The 26,152-nt window shown below is 43.6% G+C and overlaps 1 protein-coding gene and 1 non-coding gene across 7 annotated transcripts in view; one reads left to right on the top strand and one right to left on the bottom strand.

Annotated features, from left to right (window-relative positions):
• The window catches only part of ARHGEF2 (Rho/Rac guanine nucleotide exchange factor 2), a 186,120-nt gene that overhangs the window by 41,568 nt on the left and 118,400 nt on the right, over positions 1-26,152 (top strand). For 5 of the 6 annotated variants that reach the window (XM_058159844.1, XM_058159843.1, XM_058159841.1 and 2 more), the window contains exons 4-6: positions 1,202-1,304; positions 2,433-2,472; positions 5,935-6,067. In XM_058159844.1, coding sequence (XP_058015827.1) covers positions 1,202-1,304; positions 2,433-2,472; positions 5,935-6,067 — 276 coding nt within the window. The remainder of the gene's footprint in view (positions 1-1,201; positions 1,305-2,432; positions 2,473-5,934; positions 6,068-26,152) is intronic. The other variant, XM_058159847.1, reaches the window with a different exon arrangement.
• On the bottom strand, positions 838-944 carry LOC131186899 (U6 spliceosomal RNA). The gene has a single exon (XR_009152434.1). It is a non-coding gene; the product is annotated as a U6 spliceosomal RNA (small nuclear RNA).

The following is a 26,152-nucleotide window of genomic DNA, read 5'->3' as shown; positions in this document are numbered from 1 at the left end:
CAAGTATTGTGAGAGGTGGAAGTATGGAAGGGTTTTTCCTAAAGTCTACCACCATTTCTACGGTTTTGAGTGTGTTCAGTTCCAGATTGTTTTGGTTGCACCACAAGGCTAGTCGTTCGACCTCTCGTCTATATGCGGATTCGTCATTGTCTCGAATGAGACCAATCACTGTTGTGTCATCTGCGAACTTCAGTAGCTTAACAAATGGATCATTGGAGATGCAGTCATTGGTATACAGAGAGAAGAGAAGTGGGGAGAGCACACAGCCTTGGGGGGCCCCTGTGCTAATTGTACAGGTATTTGATGTGATCTTGCTTAGCTTCACCTGCTGCTTCCTGTTTGTTAGGAAGCTTGTGATCCACTTACAAGTCTGTTCCGGTACCTGTAGCTGGTTTAGCTTAGTTAGAAGAATGTCTGGAATGATGGTATTGAATGCTGAACTAAAGTCTACAAAGAGGACCCTTGCATAGGTCTTTGGAGACTCAAGATGTTGTAGGATGTAGTGCAGAATAGAATAGAATAGAATAGAATAGAATAGAATAGAATAGAATAGAATAGAATAGAATAGAATAGAATAGAATAGAATAGAATAGAATAGAATAGAATTTTTATTGGCCAAGTGTGATTGGACACACAAGGAATTTGTCTTGGTGCATCTGCTCTCAGTGTACATAAAATATACCTTCATCAAGGTGCAACACTTAAAACACTTAATGATAGTCATAGGATACAAATTTAACACTTAATGATACAACACTTAATGATAGTCCTAGGGTACAAATAAGCAGTCAGGAAACAATCAAAGTGTGATTAGACTTAGAATAACTTTTTTTTTGATCAAATATGGAATGCTTCACGAATTTGCGTGCCATCTTTGCGCAGGAGCCATGCTAATCTTCTCTGTATTGTTCCGATTTTAGTATATATGTTGCCGAAGTGAGCACAGACTTAGAATAACTTGATTGTCACTTTGAAGGTACGCTAATCGGCATACATTAAAATTGAAATGTTATTGCATGCAGTTGTGTGATTTTCCTCGTTGTTCTAAAAAAAAATAACGAAACAGCCAAAGGGGGCACATTATGGCTTATTACAAGTCATTAAAGTTGGCCATGCAGAGGTGGTGGGACGCAAACTCTGGATCTTCCCTGTGGCTGAGATGTTGAATCAATCCCCCACCCCAATCTGGTCTTCTCTTCAGGAATGCTGCAAGAGGAAACAGGTCTACGGCTTGTCTCCGAATTCTCCCTGTGGTCATCTGCCCAAGTCTGCATCCATGAGTGTCATCGACAGTTACCCAGATGGTGAGTCCCAATTGTAGATGGTCGAGACTTCAGTCCTTTGAGACATTCTTTATTGTTGCTGTTGTTGCCTTTTAAACGTTTAAAATTCCTGGTCATTCTAAAACCAGGGGTTCAGCGGACTTTTAGATCTTGGTTTCTAGAGTTGTTTTTACAATTATTTTTGGAAGTCCACGGATACCCCCTGGAGATGTTTCAGAAGGCCCAGCACCTGCAGGTGCCTTGCTATCCCAGCCTGTAGCCTTGAGCTGTGGTTTGGACTAGAAGACCTCCGAGATCCTTTCCAGCCCTATGTTTCTGTGTCCTTTGTAATGCCCACACTGCTTAGGAAAAGATATTGAACAGATAACAGATTAACAGAGTTGGAAGGGACCTTGGAGGTCATCCAGTCCAACTCCCCCGCCCAAGCAGGAGACCCTACACCGTTTCTGACCGAGGGCAGTCCAGTCTCTTCTTGAAAGCCTCCAGTAATGAAGCTCCCACAACGTCCGAAGGCAACTTCTGTTCCATCGGTTCACTGTTCTCACTGTCAGAAAATTTCTCCTTATTTCCAGGTTGAATCTCTCCTTGTTCCATCCATTCTTCCTTGTCTGGCCTTCAGGTGCTTTGGAGAATAGCCTGACCCCGTTCCTCCTCTCTGTGGCAGCCCCTCAAGTATTGAAAGATGCTCTCCTGTCTTCCCTGGTCCTTCTCTTCCCTAGACCAGCCAGGCCCAATTCCTGCAACCGTTCATCGTATGTTTTAGCCTCCAGTCCCCTCATCATCCTGGCTGCTCTTCTCTGCACTTTTTCTAGAGTCTCAACATCTTTTGACCAAAACCCTATTTGGAGGAGCACTTATTATCCAGCAAACCTTAAAAATCTTATCTAGATGTTTAAAAGGTAAAAAGAGGTGATTGCAAAGAGCTTTCTTTTGAACTGGTGCTTATCTCTGGAATTTTCTTCCCCGGCAAGATGGGACCACTGTACTGTTTTTCTCAATTTCAGGTTGAAACATTCCTTTTCCTTGAAGGCTATTATTAGATGAATATACTGTCATTATTTGAAACTGCAAGTGCTAGCTGTCTTGAAGCCATTGGACGTCAGTGTTAATTTAACTAAAACTTATGATATTTTTTTTTCCCCTTGGCAGAATATTCCCTTTATGGTGATAACATCAGTCTAGTCAGTCGGTAAGTCACGGTTAGCTTGTTGTTTGGGAGAGACCGATATTTTTAATTAAGCTGTTAATGTGAGAAGATTTCTGCTGCAGCCCCAGTACCTGGCGATCTGCAGATGTTTTGAAATCATAAACACCCATATTCCCCTGTATTTCTGGGCACTGTAGTGCCCATGAATTTGCAGGACACCAAAAACTTACCTTTTATCAGATTTACCTTCTTGAAGTTGAGATTAGAAACGGTTTATTCCAGGGACAAGAAATCTAATTAAAAGTATTTACTACTAGAAAGGTTAAAATGAACAGTGCAAGAATTCCAGCACGTACCCTGGTTTCAAGTCAGATACCTATACAGGTATTCCTCGACTTACGGCCGCAATTGAACCCGCAACTTCTGTTAAGTGAGACATTTGTTAAGTGAGGTTTCCCCCCACCCCCCACCCCATTTTACAATCTTTCTTGCAACAGTTATTAAGTGAATCACTGCAGTTGTTAAGCTGGTAACATGGTCGTTAAATGAATTTGGCTTCCCCGTTAATGTTGCTTGTCAGAACGTCGCAAAGGGGGGATCATGCAACCCAGGAGGCTGCAGCCGTCATAAAGATGAGTCAGTTGATCATATGGCCATGGGGATGCTGCAATGGTCGTAAGTGTGAGAAACGGTGCCAAGTCCCTGTTTTCAGTGCCGTTGTAACTTCGAACGGTCACTAAATGAACTGCTGTAAGTGGAGGACTATCTGACATGAATGCTACAGCTCCTCCATTGTTCAAGTGTAGTTATTTCGATCAATTCAGTTTTCCACTCAAAAAGTTTAGAGATCAACCCGCTTTGAAACAAAGAACGTAAGGATATGTCGAGGTTTCTACTTCGTTTTCTTCTGTGGATGAAGTTGACCCATGGAGGTCAGAGGGACTCTCTCGCGCGCTTTCTTGAAAAGGACAGCATTGAGTTGTTGTGGGGCAGTGGTTAGAATGCAGGATTGCAGGCTGACTCTGCCCGCTGCCAGCAGTTCGATCCTGACCGGCTCAAGGTTGACTCAGCCTTCGATCCTTCCGAGGTGGGTAAAATGAGGACCCAGATTGTTGGGGGACAAGAGGCTGACTCTGTAAACCGCTTAGAGAGGGCTGGAAAGAACTGTGAAGCAGTATATAAGTCTTAAGTGCTATTGCTATCTTCCTTCCTTCCTTCCTTCCTTCCTTCCTTCCTTCCTTCCTTCCTTCCTTCCTTCCTTCCTTCTTTATCAACAAATAAGAAAACAAATAACAGAGTAGACACAGACATGGGGACATGAAAAAATTTTGGCACAAAAAAAAGGATATAAATTGGCAAAACATAGCCATAAACACACAGAATGATTACATATAATTGGGGACAGTAGGACAGGGATGGTCCACTGGTGCGCTTATGCACGTCCCCTTAGGGATCTCTTAAGAAACATGAAAGGTCCACAGTAGACAGTTTACGGCGAAAGGTTTGGGGATTAGAGAGATTAACAGGATCAAGTAGAGTGTTCCAGACATTTACTACTCTGTTGCAGAAGTCACAATTCCTACAATTAAGATTAGAGTGAATTACATTGAGTTTAAATCTATTGATAGCCCTTGTGTTATTACGGTTGAAATTAAAGTATTCATTTAGTTAAATGTTTTGGTAAATAAACTTATGAACTAAGCATAGGTTGGAACATAGACAACATAGTTTGAGGCTACCTAGTTTTAAAATTTCAAGCCTGGTGGAATAGGGAATTTTATTTCGAGCAGAGGATTTGAGAACTCTCCTATTAAAATAACTCTGGAACCTGTCTAATGTATTGATGTCTGAAATACAGTGAGGGTTCCAGGCAGGTGAACAGTAATCAAGTATAGGTCCGGCAAAGGTTTTATATGCCCTAGTTTGGAGTACAGCGTTACCAGAGAGAAAACTTCATAAAATAAAATTTGCAACTCTTAAAGCATTGAGTTGTTGTGGGGCAGGACCCCCTCTTGCGCCTTCTTGAAAAGGACAGCATTGAGTTGTTGTGGGGCAGTGGTTAAAATGCAGGATTGCAGGCTGACTCTGCCCGCTGCCAGCAGTTCAATCCTGACCAGCTCAGGGTTGACTCAGCCTTCCATCCTTCCAAGGTTGGTAAAATGAGGACCCAGATGGTTGGGGGAAAATATGCTGACTCTGTAAACTGCTTAGGGAGGGCTGTGAAGCGGGATATAAGTCTTAAGTGCTATTGCTATTTTCCTTCCTTCCTTCCTTCCTTTCTTCCACCTTCCATCCTTCCGAGATGGGTAAAACAAGGACCCAGATTGTTGGGGAGCAAGAGGCTGACCCTGTAAACCGCTTAGAGAGGGCTGGAAAGGCATTGTGAAGCAGTGTATAAGTACTATTGCTACCTCCTTCCTTCCTTCCTTCCTTCCTTCCTTCCTTCCTTCCTTCCTTCCTTCCTTCCTTCCTTCCTTGGTGGGTAAAATGCGGACCCAGATTGTTGGGGGCAGGAGGCTGACTCTGTAAGCCGCTTAGAGAGGGCTGGAAAGCACTGCAAAGCAGAATATAACTCTTAAGTGTGAAAGATGGTCATAAATCACTTTTTCAAAGCCATTGTAACTTCAAACAGTCGCTAAGCAGACTGCTGTAAGTAAAGGGGTAGCTATATTGTAAGCCACTCAGAGTTACCTTGTGGTAAAAGAAGTGGCCAGTAAATTGGATAAATAAATACGTAAATATTAGTTCATATTGAGTTTTAGTATAGTTAGATCATGTATAATTGACAGACTGGATTTCATGATAGATTTTATCTGTTATTATTTTATTCTAGAATTTTTAATTGTCTAGTTATTGAGTGTTTTTATTTGTTCTGGTCTCTGACTTAATAAAAATTCTTCTTCTTCTTCTCCTTCTTCTTCTTTCTCCTCCTCCTCCTCCTCCTCCTCCTCCTCCTCCTCCTCCTCTTCTTCTCCTCCTCCTCTTCTCCTCCTCCTCCTTTTCTTCTCCTCCTCCTCCTCCTCCTCCTCCTCCTCTTCTTCTTCTTCTTCTTCTTCTTCTTCTTCTTCTTCTTCTTCTCCTCCTCCTCCTCCTCCTCCTCCTCCTTTTCTTCTCCTCCTCCTAAATAAATAAATAAATAAATAAATAAATAAATAAATAAATAAGAGGATGGATGGAACAAATGGGATGTGAATGTTGCTGAATCTTAACCTCCTTATTCATCTCTCTGTTGGCTCTGCTAATTTCCCAGAGAAGCTAAGGGCCAACAGAGATGCTTCTATGTGACATCTCTCCAGCTGGTAATAGGAGCAGCCATCCTCTGAGGTCACTGGGGGCTGCCAGTGGAGTTGTTCCCTCCCTGCTTCCTGGCCCTTGGGAACAATAGCCAACAAAAAGAGGTTTTGTTTGGTGCTGTGTGTGTGTGTGTGTGTGTGTAGTTATCTGTTCGCTGGCTTCTTCCATCCTTCTCCTTTCCTCATTTTGCTCTTCTCCCCATGTTTTCAGCTTCAGCAGTGGGAGCTGCGGGCAGCTGGATACCAGCACGGTGGAGGCCGACCATCAGGCTCCCTGGCAGAAGGAAGAGAATGCCCTGGGTCGCACCCTCAGCTTCTTCAAGAAGATGACTGGGAAGTCCAAGGTGGGTCACAAAGGGCTGCGGGGAATCTGATGCCCTGCCGGGCTAGTTTTCTGCTGTCCCAGGAATGCTGATGTATACCGTAAGTCAGATGGCAGGATCCAATCTGGGTCGGTCGCCGGGACCAGAGGTTTTGTCTTCCGAGCTTTCGGACTCTTGCTGGAACCCGTCTTGCGGGAACGTCTCTCTTGCATCTACCGTGTTTCCCCCAAAATAAGACCCAACCGGAAAATGAGCCCTAGCATGATTTTTTCAGGGTGCTCGTAATATAAGCCCTACCCCCAAAATAAGACCCAGTTAAGATCATCAGCCAGATGAGCGCATTGAGTACCGTATTTCCTCGAAAATAAAACCTAACTGGAAAATAAGCCCTAGCATGATTTTTCCCCAGGGTGCTCGTAATATAAGCCCTACCCCCAAAATAAGACCCAGTTAAGATCGTCAGCCAGACAGATGCATTAAGTACCGTATTTCTCTGAAAATAAGACCTAACTGGAAAATAAGCCCTAATACATCTTTTAGCCCCAAAATTAATATAAGACCTGGTCTTATTTTTGGAGAAACACGGGTAGCATCCTGCAACATTATCCTGGGACACATTTACAGGTAGTCCTTGACTTACAGTAGTTCATTTAGTGACCGTTCAAAGTTACAACAGCACTGAAAAAAAGTTGACAGGATTGTTTTTCAGAATTACGACGTTTGTAGCCTGCCCATAATCCTGTGATCAAAATTCAGGCGCTTGGCAACTGGTTCATATTTATGACCATTGCAGTGTCCCAGGGTCACGTGAAACCCTTTTGCGATCTTCTGACAAGCAAAGTCAATGGGGGAAGCCGGATTCGCTTAACAGCCGGGTTGCTAACGTATGACCTGCAGCGATTCACTTAACGACCATGGCAAAAAAAAAAGGTCGTAAAATAGGGCAAAACTCGCTTAACAAATAACTCATTGGGCAACAGAAATTTTGGGCTGAATTGGGGTCGCAAGTCAAGGACTACCTGTACAAGCTTCCCAAAGTAGGGAAGTTTTCTAATACCCTTGTGTTCAGCAACTGTTTAAAGCTGGGATCAGTTTTGAACAAGCATGATTTACACCCGATCCTTGAAGTTCGCTCGGCAATCGGCTCACACCTGTGACCGTTGCAGCACCAGTCATGAGACTGGCATTTGCAACCTTCCATGCTGGCTTTCCACGATTATACTTATAGGTTATATTCGGTACGTGTCTCACACCCTCACAAACCCAGCAGGTTCCTTGGCCCCTAGCAGCAGCAGCTACCCCCAACCCTGCTGGGTTTATGATGTGCCTTCATGCCACCTGCAGGCCTCTCCTGCCTGGCAGCAGCCACTTACCTGCCTGCCAGCCTGCTTGCAAACCATCTGGGACTCACTCAGTGACCCAGCATCCTCACTTAACGGCAACGGGGAGTGTCAGGATTGCTGTCACAAAGTGATGTGGTCACATCTTGCCTTACGACCACATCCCTTGATTATGGAAACTCCAGTTCCAGTTACTTTGTTGAGCCAGGATTATCTCTGTATGGCCTCATCCCTTGTTAACCAGCAAACCACATTTTTAAAAAAAAAAATATTTACACATTTTTTTCTTTGATATACATAAGTGCTTGATAAACAGTGTATTGTCTGAATCAATTTTTATAGAATAGAATAGAATAGAATAGAATAGAATAGAATAGAATAGAATAGAATAGAATAGAATAGAATAGAATTCTTTATTGGCCAACTGTGACTGGACACACAAGGAATTTGTCTTATGCTCTCAACATACATAAAAGAAAAGATACATTCGTCAAGAATCATAAGGTACAACACTTAATGATAGGGCCTCTGGTGGCTCAGCAGACTAAGTCTGTCTGTTATTAACACAGCTGCTTGCAATTACTGCAAGTTCAAGTCCCACCAGGCCCAAGGTTGACTCAGCCTTCCATCCTTTATAATGTATAATGTATAATGTAGGTAAAATGTAAAATGAGGACCCAGATTGTTGGGGGCAATAAAAGTTGACTTTGTATATAATATACAAATGGATGAAGACTATTGCTTAACACAGTGTAAGCCGCCCTGATATAAATTCAAATAATAAAAAAATAAAAAAATAATAGTCATAGGGTACAGATAAGCAATTAAATCATACTAGGAAACAATCAATATAAATCATAAGGATACGAGCAACAAGGTTACAGTCATACAGTCATAAGTGGAAGAAGGTGGGTGATCGGAACGATGAGAAGATTAATAGTAGTGCAGATTTAGTAAATAATTTGACAGTGTTGAGGGAATTATTTGTTTAGCAGAGTGATGGCGTTCGGGAAGAAACTGTCCTTGTGTCTAGTTGTTCTGGTGTGCAGTGCTCTATAGCGTCGTTTTGAGGGTAGGAGTTGAAACAGTTTATGTCCAGGATGTGAGGGGTCTGTAAATATTTTCCCGGCCCTCTTTTTGACTCGTGCAGTATACAGGTTCTCCATGGAAGGCAGGTTGGTAGCCATGGTTTTTTCTGCAGTTCTAATGATCCTCTGAAGTCTGTGTCTGTCTTGTTGGGTTGCAGAACCAAACCAGACAGTTCTAGAGGTGCAGATGACAGACTCAATAATATTTATACAATATAAACAATACAATTTATACAATACAATATTTATAATATTTATACAAAATAATAATAGTAGTACTACTAATAATAGTAATACCAGTCAATGATATTTGTGATACATTTTTGAACGTTCAATTGACTTGAGTTTCATGCTTAATGAATAAAGTACATAATAGTAATAATAATAATATTTGCTTATATATATAATAATAATCTTCCATTTACTTATACATATCAATAGTCTTTTATCTTCTAATTTCTACCTTTTATCTAACCATTGATGAAACAAATCCCATCTTAAAATAGTCTGTTTCTTCCTTGTCTTTCATTTTTAATGTCAATCTATCCATCTCCGCACAATCTAATCTTTTTCTAATTATATTTTTGTCTGCAAACCACTTTTTGAGGCGTCCTTGATGCTCTCTGAGCTTGCTTGTTTTCTTGCAAGAAGTTTCATTACCTCTTTTTTTGTTCTGACCTGTTTCTTCTGGTTGATTCAACACAGGGGTGAAATGCTCCTGGTTCGGACCGGATCACGCGATCCGGTAGCAATGGGCAGGTAGTTCGGAGAACCAGTAGCAAAAATCCCTGCGCCCCGCACCCCCACCGCCCATGCCTTGCTGTTCCTCTTCTCTGTCCCTGAAGCTCTCCGTGGTGATGTAGCTGCAAACGGCCTTAAATGACTGTTGCGGCGCTTCAAAGGGCCGCACTACAGCTGATCAGCGCTGTAGGCAGCTAGTAGACTGGTGCTTCTATTTTTAAAGAAGGTAGACCGGTGCGCTCCCAAAAAAAGGCAATTAGTAGACCGGTGCCTCTATTTTTAAAGAAGGTGGACCGGTGCCTCCCAATAAAAGGCAATTAGTAGACCAGTGCCTCTATTTTTAAAGAAGGTAGACCGGTGCGCTCCCAAGTTTTGTATACTTTATTATTTTTATTATTTATTATTATTGGCCATGCCCATTCAGTCACCTGACCACCAAGCCACACCCACCAATTAAGCCACGCCCACAGAACCAGTAGGGGAAATTTTTAGATTTCACCCCTGGTTCAACATCCATGGTCAGGTTTTTATTTCACTATTTGACAAGCCAAACTGGATGGGCCACTTCATAGATGCAAAAAAAGCTTTTTATAGAATCAATAAATACAAATGGAAGCAAGATCCTGGTCAGCAAACATCATTTTTCTGTGCTTTGCCTCTAGAGGGCAAAATAGAACTACTTCTGTCTCCATCCGTATTGTTCACATTTTGTCATAGTTTATTCATACTGAATGAATAAATTATGGGTCACATACCTAAGCCATGGTTTGCTCAATACTCGGTAAATACTCGGTAAAGAAATTACAAGTGATCGAATCACACCAGGAAATTAAATCATAAACTGTGGCTAGCCGGCAACAGTAGTCGGGATCGTGCAATAAATTCACCCAGAACTAAGCCATTTTATTGCTTGGAATAATACGGAAATCTGCTTTATAAACCACTATGGTTCGGCTCATTCAGCACAGACTCAAGCTAAACAAACTACGTTATGATTTTAGTACAATGTGCGAATTCAACCACTGGAAGCATTTATGTTCTGCGACAATTAGGTTAAACTACGTTGAATGTTTCCCCCTTTATTTTATCTATATTAGATCTGAAAATAAGCAGTTAGTACTGTATGCAGTAATAATGAGAGAGAGAGAAAATCCTGCTGAGCTTAGTGGCTTATGGGTACATCTACCTTCTATATTTCCACACTATCCAAACACATAAAGGAAACCGAGTCTATGTTTGTGTGGCACACATGAGAAAATCATATACCGTATTTTCATCCCATATTATTCAGAGATTCCATCCCTCCCTTTTCTTTTCCTTGCTTTTCCTGCCTTTCTCCCCTCCTTCCTTCCTTCTTTCTTTCCTCCTTCCCTTTCTTCCCTCCCTCCCTCTTTTCTTTCTCTCTCTTCCTTGCTTTTCTTTCCTTTCTCCCCTCCTTCCTTCCTTCTTTCTTTCCTCCTTCCCTTCCCTCCCTCCCTCTTTTCTTTCTCTCTCTTCCTTGCTTTTCTTTGCTTCTCTCCTCCTTCCTTCCTTCTTTCTCCTCCTCCCTCCTCTCCTCTTTCTCTTTTCCTTGGTTTTCCTTCCTTTCACCCTCCTCCTCCTTCCTTCCTTCTTTCCTTCCTTTCTTCCTCCTCCCCTTTCTTTCTCTCTCCTTGCTTTTCCTTCTTTCTCCTCCTTCCTTCCTTCCTTCCTTCTTTCCTCCTTCCTTCTTCCCTCCCTCCTCCCCTTTCTTTCTCTCTTCCTTACTTTTCTTTCCTTTCTCCCCTCCTTCCTTCATTCTTTCTTTCCTCCTTCCCTTCCTCTCTCTTTTCTTTCTCTCTCTTCCTTGCTTTTCTTTGCTTCTCTCCTCCTTCCTTCCTTCTTTCTTTCCTCCTCCCCTCCCTCCCTCTCCTCTTTGTCTCTTTTCCTTGGTTTTCCTTCCTTTCTACCCTCCTCCCTCCCTTCCCTCCTTCCTTCTTTCTTTCCTCCTTCCCTTTCTTCCCTCCCTCCCTCTTTTCTTTCTCTCTCTTCCTTGCTTTTCTTTCCTTTCTCCCCTCCTTCCTTCCTTCTTTCTTTCCTCCTCCCCTCCCTCCCTCTCCTCTTTCTCTCTTTTCCTTGGTTTTCCTTCCTTTCTACCCTCCTTCCTTCCTTCTTTCTTTCCTCCTTCCCTTTCTTCCCTCCCTCCCCCTTTTCTTTCTCTCTCTTCCTTGCTTTTCCTTCTTTTCTTTCTCCCCTCCTTCCTTCCTTCTTTCTTTCCACCATCCCTTTCTTTCTTCCCTCCCTCTCCTCTTACTGTCTTTTCCTTGGTTTTCCTTCCTTTCTACCCTCCTTCCTTCTTTCTTTCCTCCTTCCCTTTCTTCCCTCCATCCCGCTTTTCTTTCTCTCTCTTCCTTGCTTTTCCTTCCTTTCTCCCCTCCTTCCTCCATTTTCTTTCCTCCTTCCCTTTCTTCCCTTCCTCCCACCTGTCTTCCCTTTTCTTTCCCTCCCTCCCTCCCTCCCTCCTTTCTCTTATTATGCAGGGTTTAAATTAGAAGTTGCACTTTTTTGTTGCTTTAACCATATTTTAAAAGAGACCTTGCTCCTGAATTTTTGCCGGTGTTCGGTATGAAGAAATCAGAGATTAAATGGAGTCCCTAGCTCACCTTGGCCAGTTGTTTAATTTAAATAGTGTAGTTAGAATCACATCTGCCGCTGAGCTGATTTCATGGCACTCAATTCCTCTCTCTGTGTCTGCCTGGAGGAGCATCACCCGTTGTCTGGGCTCCGTTCTGCTGTTTTGACAGAACAAAACGGTGTGTGTGTGTGTGTGTGTGTGTGTGTGTGTGGTATCTCAGGGCTTTGGTGCCCACCTGGCACCACTCCCTTTGACCGAGTGTGATATACCCTCCCCAGCAGTGTGGCATGGTAGCTGGGGATTCTGGGAATTGTAATCCCAGCAAAACTAAAGGGACTGAAAGTGGTTTTTTGCACATTTGATCGGGTTGGAAAAACCGCCTTGCAGAGATGCTGCTACCTTTGGCTGATCTTGAAAGGCCAAGCGAGGTCATGTTAAATTAGTACTTGGGAATCCTCCAGCAAGTCTCAGCAGAGTCTAGACTGAGAAGAGGGGGGGAAAACACACAAAAAAACCCCAGCATCTTGGAAGAAAGCCCTGGCAAGCCGCTTAATGTGGAGGGGGGGCCGGGCTGCCAAGCCAACTGCACAGCTAAGCCTGTGAAGACTGCAGGTGCTGAGCTTGGCCTAAGATATTCACCATCTACTTCCCTAAATTGTAACAGTAAGAGGTGTTTTCCATAAAGAGTTTACCAGAACTTAGTTACTGTATTTATAGTTTTGGATGTCCTTCCAACTCTGTTAATCTGTTAAACATAAAAACTGCTCTTGTTCCCTTTCTTTCTTTCTTTCTTTCTTTCTTTCTTTCTTTCTTTCTTTCTTTCTTTCTTTCTTTCTTTCTTTCCTTCCTTCCTTCCTTCCTTCCTTCCTTCCTTCCTTCCTTCCTTCCTTCCTTCCTTCCTTCTCTCTCCATCTCTCCCCCTCCCTCCCTCTTTCTGTCTCTCTCTCACTGCATGTTTTTAAGAAGAGATTGGATAATCATTTGTCTGAAATCATATAGGGCTTCCTGCCTGAGCAGGAAGGGTTGGACTAGAAGCCCTGCAACATTTTTTTTAGAATACAATTTTTTATTGGCCAAGTGTGATTGGACACACAAGGAATTTGTCTTGGTGCATATGCTCTCAGTGCATAAAAGAAAAGATACATCCGTCAAGAATCATAAGGTACTTAATGATAGTCGTAGGGTACAAATAAGAAATCATATCATATTTGCAATATGCAATAAGCAATCAAATCATATTAGGAAACAGTCAATATAAATCGTAAGGATACCAGCAACAAGGTTACATCATACAGTCATAAGTGGAAGGAGATGGGTGATGGGAACTATGAGAAGATTAATAGTAGTGCAGATTCAGTAAATAGTTGATGGAATTATTTGTTTAGCAGAGTGATGGCCTTCAGGAAAAAACTGTTCTTGTGTCTAGTTGTTCTGGTGTGCAGTGCTCTATAGCGTCGTTTTGAGGGTAGGAGTTGAAATAGTTTATGTCCAGGATGTGAGGGATCTGTAAATGTTTTCACGGCCCTCTTCTTGATTCGTGCAGTATACAGGTCCTCAGTGGAAGGCAGGTTGGTAGCAATTATTTTTTCTGTAGTTCTAATGATCCTCTGAAGTCTGTGTCTTTCTTGTTGGGCTGCAGAACCAAACCAGACAGTTACAGAGGTGCAGATGACAGACTCAATAATTGAGTCTCAATAATTGAGCCCCAGATTGATGTTGCTAAGGGTGAAATTCGTTAAGCGAGTTTTTGGTGCAGTATACAGGTCCTCAATGAAAAGCAGGTTGGGTAGCAATTGTTTTTTCAGAGAAGAGAGAAGAGAAGAGAAGAGAAATCAAGTCTGTCTTGTTGGGTTGCAGAAACAAACCGGATGGTTAGAGGTGCAGATGACAGACACCATCATTCCTCTGTAGAACTGGATCAGCAGCTCCTTGGGCAGGTTGAGCTTTCTGAGTTGGCACAGTTTGTTGTCCTTTTTTGATGATGTTTTTGATGTTGGGTGACCATTTTAGATCTTGCAATATGGTAGAACCGAGAAATTTGAAGGTTTCTACTGTTGATACTGTGTTGTCTAGTATTGTGAGAGGTAGAAGTATGGAAGGGTTTCTCCTAAAGTCTACCACCATTTCTACAGTTTTGAGTGTGTTCAGTTCCAGATTGTTCTGGTCGCACCACGAGGCTAGTGGTTCAATTTCCCGTCTGTATGTGGATTCATCATCGTCTCAAATGAGACCATTCACTGTTGTGTCATCTGTGAACTTCAGTAGTTTGACAGATGGATTGTTTGAGATGCAGTCATTGGTATACAGAGAGAAGTGGTCCTAACCCTAACATCCCTTCCAATTCTGTTTGTTCTGTTCAGTTCTTTCTCTTTTCTTTTTCTTTCTCTTTCTCTTTGTCTTTCTCTTTGTCTTTCTCTTTCTCTCTTTCTTTTTCTCTTTCTCTGTCTGTCTCTCTTTGCCTTCCTTCCTTCCTTCCTTCCTTCCTTCCTTCCTTCCTTCCTTCCTTCCTTCCTTCCTTCCTTCCTTCCTTCCTTTCACCAAATAGCAGCTATCTCTTCCTCCCTCCCACCCACCCACCCCTGCCCCCTTTGGCAATTTCAACTAAGAGACCAGTGTGAGAAAAAGTGTCACTTTCTTAGTTCAGGAGAGGGAGCTGTTTCCTCAAAACTAAAAATGAACCTTTGGCTGTTTGATTAATCTTTTTCCCTGTTGGCAAAATGCAAAATGCTTCCTGAACCTGACAGGCTTTCTGCCTGTTACACTGAGTGACACCCTGATGGAAGACATGGGGTTCATCCCCCCCCCCTCCGTGCTCTCATTTCAACTGGAAGCTCCACTCCTAATTGTAAACTTTATGACAACTGCTTTTTATTAACTCAGACAGCAGCGGAAGTCACACCAAGAGCTGGCTAACAATGCGTTTGTTTAGTTATTTATTAAATTTATATGCCACTCACTTCTCCGTTCAAAGGTATCTCCGGGTGGCTTACGGTGTAATAAAGCATGCGCATATAAAAACAATTATAAATATAAAAACAGACGCAACGCGTGCCCATCCCTTCGGTTGCTGGGTTGCGAGTTGGCAAGATTTCACGCCAGGAACATGGTTTGATTTGGGATTAGCAGATCGTGCAAAGCCAGCTAACAATGTTTGTCTGAATAAACTGTGGTTAACAAGCTAGTTAGGTCTGTTGCATTCAAGCCACACAGCAGGTGTGTTACTAATCCTTCCAAACACAGCTGTTAGACCTGAACAGTGCAGCTGCCTCTCTGCCAATTGTTGACCGTCTTGCCAAGAATTTGCAAGAGCAGCCATGTTGGAGGCTCCCTTTCTGAGTCTCTGAGCCTGGCCCGACCCTCTCTCTTGTGCAATAGTCCCAGAAAAGCTGAGGTCATAGGCCCTGGAGGGGACTGGAGGCTAAAACATACAATGAACGGCTGCAGGAACTGGCCATGGCTAGTCTAGTGAAGAGAAGGACCAGGGGAGACAGGATAGCAGTCTTCCAGTATCTGTGCGACGCAGTGGCTCAATGGCTAAGACTCTGAGCTTGTCGATCGAAAGGTTGGCAGTTCAGCGGTTCGAACCACTAGTGCTCTGCATAACGGGGTGAGATCCCGTTACTTGTCCCAGCTTCTGCCAACCTAGCAGTTCAAAAGCAGGTAAAAAATGCCAGTAGAAAACTAGGGACCACCTTTGGTGGGAAGGGAACAGCGTTCCATGCGCCTTTGGCATTGAGTCATGCCGGTCACATGACCACGAGACATCTTCGGACAGCACCGGCTCTTCGGCTTTGAAACGGAGATGAGCACCGCCCCCTAGAGTCAGGAACGACTAGCACGTATGTGCGAGGAGAACCTTTACCTTTAATATTTGAGGGGCTGCCAGAGAGAGGAGGGAGTCAAGCTATTCTCCAAAGCACCCAAGGGCAAGACAAGAAGCAATGGATGGAAACTGATCAAGGAGAGATTCAACCTGGAAATAAGGAGAAATTTCCTGACAGTGAGAACAATCAACCCATGGAACAGAAGTTGCCTTCGGAACTTGTGGGAGCTTCATCCCTGGAAGTTTTCAAGAAGAGACTGGATTGCCATCTGTCAGAAATGTTGTAAGGTCTCCTGCTTGGGTGGGGGTGGGTGGGTGGGTTGGACTAGATGACCTGCAAGGTCCCTTCCAACTCTCTCAATCTGTTTGAATAAAATGTAAATGGTCGATGAAATTAAACATATATTTATTTTATTGGCATGTTAGTATTAATCAAAAAATGCAGTAACATGTAATAAATATGTTGCTGTATTTATATGACACAAGGTGCATTGAAGGGTTAACATACACAAATTAGTATGGGGCCCCTGTGCTCGTGGGGCCCACGGGCAAGTGCCCATCAGGCCCACACGTTAAGACAACCCTGATGTATACAAAGAATGGTTACGTATAGAATATTCCGCCTGCTGTTTCCACATGCCTCCCACCGACCCGTACGCTCTCACAGAGAGGGTCTTCTCAGGGTGCCGTCCGCCAAGCAGTGTCGGCTGGCGGCCCCCAGGGGAAGGTCCTTCTCTGTGGGAGCACCTACTCTCTGGAACGAACTTCCCCCCGGTTTACGCCAATTGCCTGACCTTCGGACCTTCCGCCGGGAACTGAAAACTTATTTATTTATACAAGCAGGACTGGCCTGACTTTTTAAATTCTAAATTTAAATTTTAAACTTTTAATGGTAATTTTATTGGGTATTTTTATGGTCAATCGACGGTTTTAATCATAGCGCCCAATGTTCTAGTCTGTCAAGATCTTTTTGTATCTTGAGCCTATCTTCTGGAGTGTTGGCTATTCCTGCCAGCTTGCTGTCATCTGCAAATTTGATGAGTTCCCCATCTATCCCCTCATCCAAATCATTGATGAAGATGTTGAAGAGTACAACAGAGCATGTTGTACAACTCAGAGCATGTCAAAAGCGTTTTGGAATTGGAGTTGAGCTAAACAGCATTCATCCAGCAATGTTACAAGGGAGAGAGAATGCAATCTTAGGCATTCATCAACAGATGTTATTTTAAAAACCATGAACAAAAATTTTTCCATATAAATTCTGTCTTGGCCAGATCCCACTTTTAAATCTTTTGTCCAGTTCTGGGCACATACTTTGGAAAGCTTTCAGAGAGACTGGAACGGATTTTGGGGAAAGAGGAGAGGAAGGGCTGGAGACCAGAAACATTGAAAAGAGAGAGACTGAAAGAACTCAGCCCGGTTAACTTTGAGAAGAGAGAACCTGAGAGAGAGATGATGGTCCTTTTTGGGTACCCAAGAAAGCCCTTGATTGTTTCCCATCGTTCCAGAAAGCAATGGGGAGAAGAAATAATTGAATTTTGTTGTTCTTGTTAGTTGCGAAGTTGTGTCCGACCTATCGCGACCCCATGGACAATGTTCCTCCAGGCCTTCCTGTCTTCTACCATCCTCTGGAGTCCATTTAAACTCATGCCTACTGCTTCAGTGACTCCATCCAGCCACCTTGTTCTCTGCCGTCCCCTTCTTCTTTTGCCCTCCATCTTTCCCAGCATTAGGCTCTTCTCCAGGGAGTCCTTCCTTCTCATTAGGTGGCCAAAGGATTTGAGTTTCCTCTTCAGGATCTGGCCTTCTAAAGAGCAGTCAGGGTTGATCTCCTCTAGGACTGACCGGTTGGATGGCCTTGCAGTCCAAGGGACTCTCAGGAGTCTTCTCCAGCACCAGAATTCAAAGGCCTCCATTCTTTGGCGCTCAGCCTTCCTTCTGGTCCAATTTTCACAGCCATACATTGCAACTGGGAAAACCATGGCCATGACTATATGCACTTTTGTTGGCAGGGTGATGTCACTTCTTTTTAGTATGCTGTCTAGATTTGCCATAGCTTTCCTTTCCCAGGAGCAAGCGTCTTTTAATTTCTTGGCTGCAGTCCCCATCTGCGGTGGTCTTGGAGCCCAGGAAAATAAAATAAAATCTGTCACTACCTCCATTTCTTCCCCATCTATTTGCCAGGAATTCAGAGCGCCGGATGCCATGGTCTTAGTTTCTTAATGTTGAGTTTTAAGCCAACTTTTGCACTCTCCTCCTCCTTCACCCGCATCAAGAGGCTCTTGAGTTCCTCTTCGCTTTCTGCCATTAGAGTGGTATCATCTGGATATCTGAGGTTGTTGATATTCCTCCCGGCAATCTTAATTCCAACTTTTGATTCATCTAGCCCTGCCTTTCTCATGATGTGCCCTGCATATAAGTTAACTAGGCAGGGTGACAGTAGACGGAATAGAATAGAATCAGAATCAGAATCATGTATAGAATGGAATGGAATGGAATGGAATGGAATGGAATGGAATAAGCTGGAAGGGACCTTGGAGGTCTTCTAGTCCAGCCCCCTGCTCAAGCAGGAGAACCTATATTATTTCAGATAACTGACTGTCTCGACTCTTCTTAAAAACCTCCAGTGATAGAGCTCCCACAATTTCTGGTGTCCTCATTTGTTGGAAAGTTTCTCCTTAAGTCCAGGTTGCTTCTCTCTTTGGTTAGTTCCCAGCCATTGTTTCTTCTCCTGCTCCTCTGATGCTGTGCAGAATCATTTGAGCCCCCCCTTCTTTGTGGCAGCCCCTCAAATACTGGAATAATGGGGGGTGGGGGGGGAAATGATACGTTTATACAGGGCTAGATTTGCTCTAAAAACTCCCTGGTTTTGCATTTCTCTCTCCAGATCCCTTTGCCACCTGTTGTTCTTGGAAGGGAAGAATAAACTTTGTTCCACTCTAGCCCAGCCGTTTAGTTGCTTAGCGAGAGGGAGGCGGTTTTCTTTTAGCCTGTCTGGTTTCAGTTGTGTCTTTGGCAACTTACATTGCTTCCCGCTCTATCTGCAGGCTCAGATTGTTTTTGAAGGGTGCCACTGTCTGTGAATTCAGTTTAGCTGCTGAGTCAAGATGAGGGGAAGGTGGGGGGATAGAGAGAGAAATAGAGAGAAAGAAATAGAGAGATCGGTTGATTAAATATAGATGATAGGATGGATAGATGATAGATAGAGAGAGAGAGAGAGAGAGAGAGAGAGAAATATAGATGGATTATAGATAGATGATAAGAGAGAGAGAGAGAGAGACAAATAGAGAAATAGAGAAATAGAGAGATAGGTAGATTAAAGATAGATGACAGAGATTAGATAGATAGATAGATAGATAGATAGATAGATAGATAGATAGATAGATAGATAGATAGATAGATAGATAGATAGATGGATAGATACACAGAGAGAGAGAGAAATAGAGAGAGAAAGATGATAGAGGGGGGGAGAGAGAGAAATAGATAGGTGGATTAAAGATAGACGATAAGATAGATAGATAGATAGATAGATAGATACACACACAGAGAGAAATAGAGAAATAGAGGGATAGGTAGATTAAAGATAGATGACAGAGATTAGATAGATAGATAGATAGATAGATAGATAGATAGATAGATAGATAGATAGATAGATAGATAGATAGATAGATAGATAGATACAGAGAGAGAGAGAAATAGATAGCTAGGTAGATTAGAGAGAGAGAGAAATAGAGAAATAGATAAAGATAGATGATAGAGAGAAAGAGAGGGAGAGAGAGAGAAATAGATAGGTGGATTAAAGATAGATGATAAAATAGATAGATAGATAGATAGATAGATAGATAGATAGATAGATAGATAGACAGATAGATAAGGTAGATAGATACACACACAGAGAAATAGAGAGATAGATAGATTAAAGATAGATGATAGAGATTAGATAGATAGATAGATAGATAGATAGATAGATAGATAGATAGATAGATAGATAGATAGACAGAGAGAGAGAGAGAGAGAGAGAGAGAGAGAAATAGATAAAGATAGATGAGAGAGAGAGAAAAGTTGCTTGACTACATTTTGCAGCTTTGGCTGTTGTGGGAGCATCAGCTGTTAAAATTCAGACTAGAACTTTCCTTTTGTCTGTTTTTTTATGACTGTCCCACTCAGATTTGGGTAGATAAGATGGTCATCAGAACCCCATGGACTACCAGAGGGAAGAAGTCAGTCAGGCTTTAGCCAAACCAAGTCTTGACAGGCAAGCAGAATCTCTCCTATTTTGGAATGCATAATCCACGGATGGAAGGCTAGGAGGGGAAAACAATATGGCTGTATATGGGTCAGGTTGAAAAACTGGAGAAGAAGGTGGAAGCTTGAAAAACAAACAGTGGCGTTTGTTTTGATGTCATTTCGGCTGCTGTGCGAATCTAGGGGGTGGGAATTCAATTTTAAAAACAAAAAACAAAGTTTAGCCTTCGATTCTACCCCAGTTCCTGTTCAGACGCTGACATCATTCGACCCACTCATCGTTTCCTTTAAAAAGTAGAAACGGCGGAACAGATTTCTCCCCCGGGGGGAATCCACGACCTTGTCTACAGGATTTTGCCTTGACTTCTTAACTGAACGCCTCCCGTCCCTTTTCAAGAAAGTCAACTCCGTTGTTGCTGCTTTTCAGCACGTCAAATGAAGCCAACATCTAAGCAAGGATGGGATGTTATCGTTCTACTTTATTTCTATTTTGATCAGGTGCCACCTCAAATCTTCTGTTCAGTTCTGGGCATTTAAAGATGGATTCAGAAAGAAAAAAAAACCCACAAAAAATGGGCAGGTTTCAAAGATACTGTAATGGCCAAAATTGTGGAAACCTTTTGGGGAAAGTGTATTTTCTAAAACTTAGCTAATAACGCCACTTTTTTGGGGGGAGCAATACCATAAAATGATATATCAATGGAAAGATAATTTAATCAAGAATGTAGTGCGATAACCTTTAGGAAGGGTTTGCTAGAAAAAAGCGAGATATACAAAAATGATCACCATAGAAAAAAACGAGATATACAAAAATTATCCCCATGTCAGTTAATACTCTGTTTCCCCGAAACTAAGACATCCCCTGATAATGAGCCCAATCGGGCTTTTGAGCACATGTGCTAAAATAAGGCTCCCCCCGAAAATAAGCCCTCCCCAAAAATATTTAAACGCAGATCACGTGACCCTCCGGGGACACTCTGTCACAAATATGAGTCAGTTGCCAAGCCTCTGAATTTTGATCACTGGGGATACTGCAACGGTCGTAAATGTGAAAAACGGTCCTAAGAAGGGATGGGATTCAGCTGGTTCAGACCGGTTCGGGGAAACCGGATGTTAATTTTAATCCGGTTCGCCGAACCGGTTGTACCAAGGACTGGCTGACCCACCCCACCCCACCCCACCCCTCCCAAGAGTCTCCACGCGGCCCAACTCTGGCTGAGGAACTCTGGGAGTTGAAGTCCACAAGTCTTAAAAGAGCCAAGTTTGCAGACCCCTGGTCTAGTCCAACCGCCTGCTCAAGCAGGAGACCCTGGACCAGTGATGTCAAATCTTTTTGGCACAGAGTGCCCAAACCAGAAGGCGTGCGCCTGCCAGAGCGCCAGAAATGTGACAGAAGGCGCGCGCATGCCATAGGTTCGCCATCAAGGCCCTAGACCATTTCAATCAGAATTGAGCTTGAAGGTTTTCTAGTCCAACCCCACTGCTCAAGCAGGAGACCCTACATTATTTCAGACAAGTGACTCTCCAATCTTTTCTTAAAAACTTCCAGTGATGGAGCGCCCACAACTTCTGGTGGCAAGCTGTTCCGCTGCTTAATTGTCCTCACTGTTAGGAAGTTTCTCCTCAATTCCAGGTTGCTTCTCTCCTGGATTAGTTTCCATCTGTTGTTTCTTCTCCTGCCTCCTGGTGCTTTGGAAAATAAGTTGACCCTCCCCTCTTCTTTGTGGTAGCCCCTCAAATATTGGAAGACTGCTATTATGTCCCCCTAGTCCTTCTTTTCCCTAGACTAAAGGTAAAGTTAAAGGTTCCCCTAACACATACGTGCTAGCCGTTGCCGACTCTAGGGGGCGGTGCTCATCTCCGTTTCAAAGCTGAAGAGCCAGTGCTGTCCGAAGACGTCTCCGTGGTCATGTGGCCAGCATGACTCAACGCCAAAGGCGCACGGAACGCTCTTCCCTTCCCACCAAAGGTGGTTCCTATTTTTCTACTTGCATTTTTATGTGCTTTCGAAACTGCTAGGTTGGCAGAAGCTGGGACAAGTTACGGGAGCTCACCCCGTTACATGGCAACACTAGGGATTCGAACTGCTGAGCTGCCGACCTTTCGATCGACAAGCTCAACGTCCTAGCCCCTGAGCCACCACATCCCTAGACTACACATACCCAATTCCTGCAACCATTCTTCAAATGTTTTAGACATCTCATGGTGCTTTCAGAAATGAAACTCTTGGTCAGTCCTGGAGAATTACAGGTAGTTCTTGACTTACGGCCATTTGTTTAACGACATTTTGTAGTTAGGACAGTGCTGAAAAAAGGGAGGAAGGGGGAAGCCTCTCAGCTGTCGATGAAATTCGATATTATCTCCAGCCTGATTATGACAATTTGCAGTGCACCCGAGAAAATAAAACGACTTATTAAATGCAAATAAAGTTAAATAATGGCGATTGGGAGCCGCTCAGAGTGACAGAAAAGCCACAAATTAGGAGGAGAGAGATGAGCTGCGGACTTACGACCCATCCTCAAAGTTATGACCGTTGCAACACACACACCGCTCCCCTGGTCACGAGACTGCAATTTGGGCACTTGGCAAACTGGCACCGCATTTTACAACAGTTGCAAACATCCCGATTACATGATGGTGATTTATGGCCACCTCAGATGGCTTTCTACGAGCAAAATCAAATGAGGGAAGCTGGATTCGCTTAACAACCATAGTGATTCATTTAACAACCATGGTAAAAAATAGTAAAATCGGGATTGATTATCTGATTTTTTTTTTTAATGACCGCATTGCTTAGTGACCAGTTCCAGTCCCATTATCATCGTAGTCACCACAGGCCAAGTCAATTGTTTTCTTTTTAAGATTGTTCTTCGCGTAACCTGTCAAATTTCTTTAGGGTTCGCCCAATTCCTTTGATATTATATAGTATTTCTTCCCCCCCCCCTTTTTTTTTTTTTTTAAAAAATCTATATAAATTTCTCTGCTTTGCTTGCCGGAAAAGTTCGGCTTGTGACTTATTAAAAATAAAACAGCTCCAAAACGTTCCTATTTCAGGTTGTAAATTGTTCTCACAAATTTTGGAGCTGTGATAGCAGGAACAGGGAGGCGACAGAAAAAAAAACCCTGAAATTTGGCTTTGCCTGCTTCAGTGAAGGAAACCGTCAAGTTTTCCCCTGCCTTGAATTGTGAAATCTATATTTAGCATTTATAAAATATGAACAGTTGAACGACAAGGTGCTGTTTCCAGGCAGAACTGCTTGGGAGTGTTACAAATCCTTGTGCAACTATTTGGTCCTTTCCTCACTATTATTACAGGTAGTCCTCAACTTACGACCACAATTGCTGTTGTTAAGCAAGTCATTTGTTAAGTGAGTTTTGCCCAAATTTTACCTAATTTTTTTTAAAATTACAATGATAATTTTGCATTAAAAAATTAAAATGATTTTATGAACAGCAAAGCCCCCTGTTTCAAACCATATCACATAACTATTATTTATTTATATCCTATCCTTATTACTTTTACAAATAACTCAAGGCAGTGAACATGTTTTCCCCACAAAAAACAACCCCGTGGAGAGGACTGGGCTGAGAGAGACTGACTGTCACCCAGCTGGAGACATACGGATATACAGATTAACAGAGTTTTGGAAGGGACCTCGTAGGTCATCTAGTCCAACCCCACCGCCCAAGCAGGAGACCTTATGCCGTTTCTGACAGATGGCAGTCCAGTCTCTTCTTCAAAACCTCCAGTGATGAAGCTCCCACAACTTCCGAAGGCAACTTCTGTTCCATGGGTGGATTCTTCTCAGTGTCTCCTTATCTCTAGGTTGAATCTCTCCTTGATCAGTTTCCATCCATTATTCCTTGTCTGGCCTTCAGGTGCTTTGGAAAATAGCTTGACCCCTTTCTTCCTCTCTGTGGCAGCCCCTCAAATATTGGAAGATGCTCTCCTGTCTCCCCTGGTCCTTTTCTTCACTAGACTAGCCATGTCCAGTTCCTGCAACCGTTCTTCGTATGTTTTAGCCTCCAGTCCCCTCATCATCCTGGTTGCTCTTCTCTGCACTTTTTCTATAGTCTCCACATCTTTTTTATAGCGTGGCGACCAAAACTGGGTGCAGTACTCTAGGTATGGCCTTACTAAGGCTTTATAACAGTGGTATGACCACGCTGGCTTTCATGCCTAAGGCAGGATTAGAACTCACTGTTTTCTAGCGATTGGCTCAAAATCACCCAGCATCCGGCTCTCTTGCCTTGGCGGAACTAGAACTCACCATCTCCCATTTTCTAGCCTTTAAATGTTTTTCACACGGCCGTTTCGGAGGGCTGATGTAAAAAGTTCAGACTGCAGACAAGCGGCTATTGAATGCAGCTCCTGTTACGTTCCCACCCTCCTGCTAAATTCTTACCATTATTTTTTTTTTGCACAGTTGTTACTATCAGATCCGTCTCTCTTTAAGTTTCCTTGAATGTAGCCAGCTCCTTGTAATATTGAACACACTCTGACTTGACTTGCACACCAGTGATCTGCCGCCAACTGTAACATTCGTATCCTGCTTTGTTGCCTTGGTTTTTTGCTTTATTTTTTTAAGGAGGTTTTGACCCACAAATACACATTATATCTATTCTCCCATTTGCCAGGGGCGGAACTGAATGCAAACAAAGGAACAGAACCTGCCTCCCTGGCCTTGTCCAGCTGTGGCCTCCTCTGTTCACCCCCCACCCACCCACCCACCCATCCTAGCCCAGCATCTCTCTGTCCTCCTGCTTTAAAACAAATCCCACCCCTCTCTGTGCCATAAAAGGGGCCGCATGTTATCTGTCGGCTGTGCTCTTTTTCAACATTTCCGCTCTGCCATTACAGCGCTCACCCCAAGGCTGATGGCTGATTTTCTCGACTCAGGTCTTCAGATAGTCATCGGTCTTCACTCCTTCCATCCTTTCTTTTCCTGGAGCTCTGCTGATTCTCTGCCTGCCTGTCCCAGCAGCAGTTGGAACTCTGCTTCCCTGTGAAAAAAGGAAGAATTGGGGGTGGGGGGAAAGTTGGGTGAGGGGCCGGCGGGAAGTGACTAGAATTGTCGTACTTTATTTAGTTAGTTAGTTAGTTTGTCAAACATGAGGGGTTGGACTAGATCAAGGGTCTCCAACCTTGGTCCGTTTAAGACTTGTGGACTTCAACTCCCAGAGTTCCTCAGCCAGCTTTGCTGGCTGAGGGACTCTCGGAGTTGAAGTCCACAACTCTTAAATGGACCAAGGTTGGAGACTCCTGGACTAGATGACCTATGCAAGGTCCCTTCCAACTCTGTTAATCTGTAAACGTACAAGATAACAGGAATAAGTATAAGCATGGATATTGTTGTGGTCTGCCAGCAGCCTGCGGAGCTGGCAACTGAGTCGGACAGCGATGAGGCTGAAGTGGGGCCAGGGCCATTGGGGTGGCGGACTGAGGTGCGGACTGAGGTGCGGACTCCGGAGCCTCCAGAAACTGATAGTAGTGTGGCAGAGGAACAGGAGGAGCCTGTTCCTAATGCACGCATGAGAAGAGCTGCCAGAAGGCAAGAGCAGCTCAAGCAAAGAGGACGATTCGGGAGTAGGGCCAAGAGATGATTGGCCCCTCCCAGAAGGCTTAAAAGATCAGCAACGGCGTTTGGGCTCTTTGTCGGAAAACAACATTGATAGCTTCGTCTTCTTGCATTTATTTTGTATCGGTGTCTTCTGAACTTTTGCCAAGAAAAGCCGTTTGGCAATTTGCCTAATTGGACCAAGGTTTGTGATAGGACTGAGGAATTTGTGTTGGGAGGAATTTGCTTTAATTTAGTTGAACGACGCTGGGAATGAAGTAATTCTCAGCTGTTCGAATAAAGTTTGTTTGTTTTTTCACTGACTTGAGTTTCCAACTACCTACTGGGGCCTTCGTGTGTGCGGCAGTACCGGAAACTTGAAGAGCTGGACTTCCGTTTTCCTGCGTGAGCATGCGCGCCAGCCAGTTGATTGTCACACGTGCATGTGCGCCAGAAACCCGTAAGACTAGCTGGCTGGCGTGGATGCACGCGCCGAAAACCGGAAGTTCATTTTTAGGCATGCGCATGCGCCTTGGGCAGCTCCTCTTCTTGGTAGCGACCCAGACAAATGTGTGCACACCAGTGGTAGGTTGCCCCTGGTTCGTTCCGGTTATTGCGAACTGGTAGTAAAACCGGCGGGAGGCTCCGCCTACCCACCCGCACGTCATCATAGACGAACTGCGCGATCCTGTCGCGAACCGCTAGTAAGGGTAAATAG

This window comes from Ahaetulla prasina, chromosome 17 (assembly GCF_028640845.1).
Source record: "Ahaetulla prasina isolate Xishuangbanna chromosome 17, ASM2864084v1, whole genome shotgun sequence".
NCBI classification, from domain to species: Eukaryota; Metazoa; Chordata; class Lepidosauria; order Squamata; family Colubridae; genus Ahaetulla; species Ahaetulla prasina.
Note: the sequence above shows the minus strand (reverse complement) of the source record. Positions and strands in the feature narration are given on the sequence as shown.